This window comes from Ceratina calcarata, unplaced genomic scaffold (genome assembly GCF_001652005.2).
Source record: "Ceratina calcarata isolate Rehan_Ccalc_2016 unplaced genomic scaffold, ASM165200v1 scaffold337.2, whole genome shotgun sequence".
Lineage (NCBI taxonomy): Eukaryota > Metazoa > Arthropoda > Insecta > Hymenoptera > Apidae > Ceratina > Ceratina calcarata.
Genome location: NW_017156497.1, coordinates 524,754 through 529,448, shown reverse-complemented (window position 1 = coordinate 529,448; position 4,695 = coordinate 524,754). Strand labels below are relative to the sequence as shown.

Below are 4,695 nucleotides of genomic sequence, written 5' to 3'. Positions count from 1 at the left end.
TTCATGTAGAGCACGTAAATAGCTACAAATTTTGTATATACATCAACAATTAATTGGATATTTTCTTCAATACTTTTCAGCACGTAGTCACTTATTATTAGCATTGTTCCTCCAATGTCTGATTTCTTTTTTAATTATAGGAAATGCGTTTTTCTAAGGTACATGAACCTTTCGAATTGACTGTATAGCCAATACATCCTTAAACCGCGTTAATCATGTATTGCAATAGGCATGAAATCAAGAATGCAGTCGGTTCGTTTATTAATAAATACAAACAGACAAACAGCAGTCGTGAGATTTGGTTGTTTCGACGCTGTCTGTCCGTCGATAGGAGTGATAAAAGTGTATCTGCTTAGGAAATTGATAATATAAAGCATATAGTTTCTAATTAGGGCGGCGTAAGAGCACAGAATGTAATATAGAAATAACAGTATATATATATATATATATATATATTCTTAAGTTTCGTACTTCAAAGTCTAATGGTTTATATTATTAAGTATACAAAATTGTACAAATTACGTAATGTAATTTAGCCCCGCTGATCAACGTCTTTGAAATTGTAATCATGGAAAGTTTGTAAATATTACAATTTTCCAAGACGTGTACGTGTAAGGAAACTGGTACTACGCGTGTACAGGCGATGTACGTCCCGAAGTCCCCTCCTATGCGTCGCTAAAAAATCTGATATCCTTCGACATCTATAATTTATTTACCTTTATTCTACGAATCGTTTTCTAATCGCAGCTCTATGTAAAAAGTTTTAACCGATCGATGAATCCGAGCTTCGATGTACATAAACAATGCTCGTCGCGTTTGATATCAGATTTGGAACGATGCTAATTTTAAGATCGTATACCCAGAAGGATGAATGTATATACATGTCTGACGCATGTACCTTTCAATAAATATTACGGTTTACATTAGTAACGACATTTATTGAAAAAAGAAAGCATGTATGTACAACGGGAAGTCTATCAGAATTTTATTATTCTCTTCGGCTTCTCTCGTTCTTTTTCTGTACTCTGCGTCTTCTCTTCCAACGATTCTAAATTCCCATTCGCGATCGTGTCCACCGTCACGGCGGTCTCTTCTTTTTCTCTGATCAAGTCCGGGCAATCTTTTTTTAAATGCGTCACGTCGCCGCAGACTTTACAAGCGCCTCCTTGGGGATAAACTCCTCTAGGATTGTCTGGGCATTGTTTTGCGATGTGCCCCTGCTCCCGGCAGATGAAACAAGTCGCGTATCGGAATTCCGTTGGCTTCGATACTCGGCATTCGAAATGCGTGTGCTCTGTAGAGCCGCACTTGAAGCAGATCCCAGTGGCGGCTCGTTCGGATCCTAGCTCTGGACAATCGGAGAGATTGTGGCCAGCCTTGCGACAGTGGAAGCAGACGCATTTTTTTATCCTGGTTAACGCCTTCTCCGCCTTCCTCCGCTCCAGCTTCATCGCCGCGTCTACTTCCTTTTTAGGAATACCTGAATCAAAGAAGAAACGATGAGGAAGTTTGAATATTAATGTAAGAATTTATTGTAATACCTTTCATGATCATTTTTTGTTTCAATTCTGTCAGTCTCTCCGCGTCCTCCTTTTTTACTGGGAAACCGTCGAACTTTACGATCTCTACTTCCATACCGTTGATCATTATTTTTGATGATCCCAAGTCTGGTTTGCGTCTTTTGTGAACCTTATCGTCGCGAATCTTTGCTGGTTTTTTATTAAACTTCTTTGCTTTATATTTGTTCTGAAAAAGGTTTGAACCTCTTGGAAAATCTTTATTAAATTCGCGTTTGATGTTTGAAGTTAGAACTGAGTTTGAGTTAGTAGAATTGTAATTATTATCCTCTGAAATAGTGTTTCTGTTTTTCTGTTTATTCGCGTTGAATTCTATTCTGTCTTTTGTAGTATTTTTCTGTGGCTCAGTTTCAATACTTCTATCATTCTTTTCTATATTCTTCGTTTTGTCTAGTGTTCGTTTTTTGGTTTTCCCTTCTGGTTTATGCAATGATTTATCCTCTTCACGTTTGTAGTTACCATTCTTATGAGTAGAACTGTAACTATTATCCTGTGAAGTAGTGTCTTCACTTTTCTGTTTATCTTTCGCATTGGTTTCTGTTCTTTCCGTTGCAGTATTTTTCTGTGTTCCATTTTCAATACTTGTATCGTTCTTTTCTGTATTCTTAGTTTTGTTTAGTTTCTGTTTTTTGGTTTTCCCTGGCGTTGAATCTCCAGTTTCGTTTATGTTTCTCTTTTTGGATTTAGTATTCCCTTCTGGTTTATTTAAAGACTTTTCCTCTTCGTGTTTTCCTCCTTGAATTTTATTCAATCCTTTCTTGTTCTTCTTTGATTTCTTGTTTTCAGAATTCTCTGGGAATTCCGCCCACGAGTTTGAAACTTTAGAATCGTTCCCTTTGGCAACAGTTTCTAATAACTGTTTAGCGGATTTAGTTTTCTCTGAGGATTCTTGTGTCTTGGATAAATTCTCTTGTAATTGCTGTTTCATTACATGCCACGGAGTGGCTTCGTTCGGTAGTCTTTCGTTCGATGCCTTAGATCCTTTAGCTCTGGCGAACCGAGTCATAATATAATAAAAACTTAAAGCGTTCCTGTTAAAGATATTAATTATTATTAGGGTACGTGATAGAATTCTGTTTGATAATAACGTGACGTAACCTAGCGTTATTATACAAACCTGAAGTAGTTTCGCTGTTCGATTTCCACAGTTTTTGGTCTTACGAGTTTATTCGTGATAAATGCAAGATTAAGTGTACTTAAAAGTTGCGTAGTTTGAACAGAATTTTTATGAGTTTTGTTTAAACCATTTTGAGGTTAGATATTACACTAGTTGTCGCAAGCAAAGGCACGGCGGAAGTGAGATTGCAGTACTCGTTTCTATGGAATTGAACGGAATTTCAGAGACGGGCTTAGGAAGAGTGCTTACAAAATTGCATACGACGTTTTTTGTAAGCTATAGTAGTATTTACAACTTTTATTTGAAGCATTTGTCGATTCTTTTTCATTTGTTTTAGATATCTTTCAGTCAGGACTTCTAGAAACAGTGGAGACAGAGACAGCGTCAGCAATTCCTATGGTACGTCAGTGATAAAATTAACAGTGATGAATTTGTAAGTAGTACTTAAGCAATCCTCATTGTAAATTATTATTCATTTATAATTAACAGTTATAAATTTATAAGCAATCCTCTTTGTGAATGATTATTTATTTATAATCAACAGTTATAAATTTATAAACAATCCTCTTTGTGAATTATAGTATATCTCTTAGAGTTTAATTAATAAAGAAATAGTTTAAACAACATTATTTAATTAATCTACACGACACGTGCACACTATACATGCCATATGTCACTCGTTTTGCGTCTACTGTGCGCTCCACGTGCGTTCTATGCTACCTGCGCTCTGATTGGCTCTCCCGTATTTCGCGAATTTTCGTGGCGCCATCTAGCGGAATCGGCTCGAAATATACACTCTGTATTAGGCGAATATAAAGTGATAGGAGGTTCCACTAACTCCTCGTGTGACGTCAGCAGCAGCGTATACGCCCTTGCGCATCCATTTGAACAACCAATCACGGTCGCTTTCATTCGTTGGCCATTTTGGATTTCTAACCAATCAGAATATAATCGCGGACGCTTCACTTCGTTGGCCATTTTGTATTTCTAACCAATCACGCTTCTCATATTAGGAGAATATGAATCAAAGGAAGCACCACTAACTCCTGTTGCTTACGTAACACGAGGAGTTAGTGGAATCTCCTATCACTTTATATTTGCCTAATACAGAGTGTGTATTTCCAGCCNACTTAAGACTACTTATAATTAATGTACAATGAAATAAAACGCTTGCACCTTGATCATGCACCTCGACATAAGGTCCTGGAGGTCTTCTTTTAACGCTGAAGTTGTAAAACTCGTCAGGGAAGGTAAGGATGCAAAGGAATATGATATTCCTTAACTAGGAAGCGTTCAGAACTACTGAAGCAATGGAAGCTGTACGATAATGAAACATTTTTGAAACAGGAAGAAAGCATTGCTACACTTATAATAATAATACAATTCTCCTCTGAATTTAATTTCTATTGTCTATTAATCCCTTAATTATTATTAACAATTATGACCATGAATATCAGAAATTAATAAAAATGTATGTATACATTAGAATGACTCAGTCGTCGGACGATGCCAGGAAATAGAAGGGGATCGAGATTAGTAACGTGACTGATCGATATTATCTCTCACTGATAACAAAAACGCGGAATATAAAAGACCCTTCAGGTATTTCATACCTGGAAGTCGGAGATTATCGGTGCGTCCGAGAGTGAACCATGTTGTACCTACTGTTCTCTTTGTTGATAATATTCTACGTATTAAGAGACCTGATCAACGGACGGAGGAATCGGACCCAGGCGAATTCTGACAATAATCATGTGAAGGAGGTAATAGAGTCGATGTTCGTTCGAAAACAGAACCGTTCCTGGGAAACTGTTATATTTGTGAGTGCGCAGTGATAAACGTCGAAACATGCTTCTTAGTGTTCAACCAGAGGTGAACTTACGGTATGCACGTTGCGATTGTGATAATAAAACCAGAAGGTGAGATATTTCAAATAATTGTACAGACGTAGGGAAAGAATAATAATTCTCTGCATTCTTAGTAACAGACTGCGGATTCTCA

General features: G+C 37.0%; 1 protein-coding gene and 1 long non-coding RNA gene across 2 annotated transcripts; one reads left to right on the top strand and one right to left on the bottom strand.

The window, feature by feature from the left end:
• Positions 1 to 917: 917 nt before the first annotated feature.
• LOC108624984 (splicing regulatory glutamine/lysine-rich protein 1) lies at positions 918 to 3,077 on the bottom strand. The gene is made up of 4 exons (XM_018024645.2): positions 2,987 to 3,077; positions 2,695 to 2,894; positions 1,542 to 2,608; positions 918 to 1,480 (listed from the first exon to the last, which is right to left on the bottom strand). The coding sequence occupies exons 3-4, from the start codon at positions 2,581 to 2,583 to the stop codon at positions 978 to 980; spliced, it is 1,545 nt and encodes a 514-aa protein (XP_017880134.1). The 5' UTR covers positions 2,584 to 2,608; positions 2,695 to 2,894; positions 2,987 to 3,077; the 3' UTR covers positions 918 to 977.
• LOC113464340 (uncharacterized) lies at positions 2,875 to 3,093 on the top strand. Its single transcript, XR_003389177.1, has 2 exons — positions 2,875 to 2,965; positions 3,032 to 3,093. It is a non-coding gene; the product is annotated as an uncharacterized LOC113464340 (long non-coding RNA).
• Positions 3,094 to 4,695: the final 1,602 nt, after the last annotated feature.

Excerpts from the sequence above, each read along its gene's own strand:
- LOC108624984 (XM_018024645.2), bottom strand. The coding sequence starts at position 2,583 with ATGACTCGGTTCGCCAGAGCTAAAGGATCTAAGGCATCGAACGAAAGA. Across the intron at positions 1,481-1,541 it reads ACAAAAAATGATCATGAAAG|GTATTCCTAAAAAGGAAGTA; the intron begins GTATTACAATAA and ends TCTTTGATTCAG.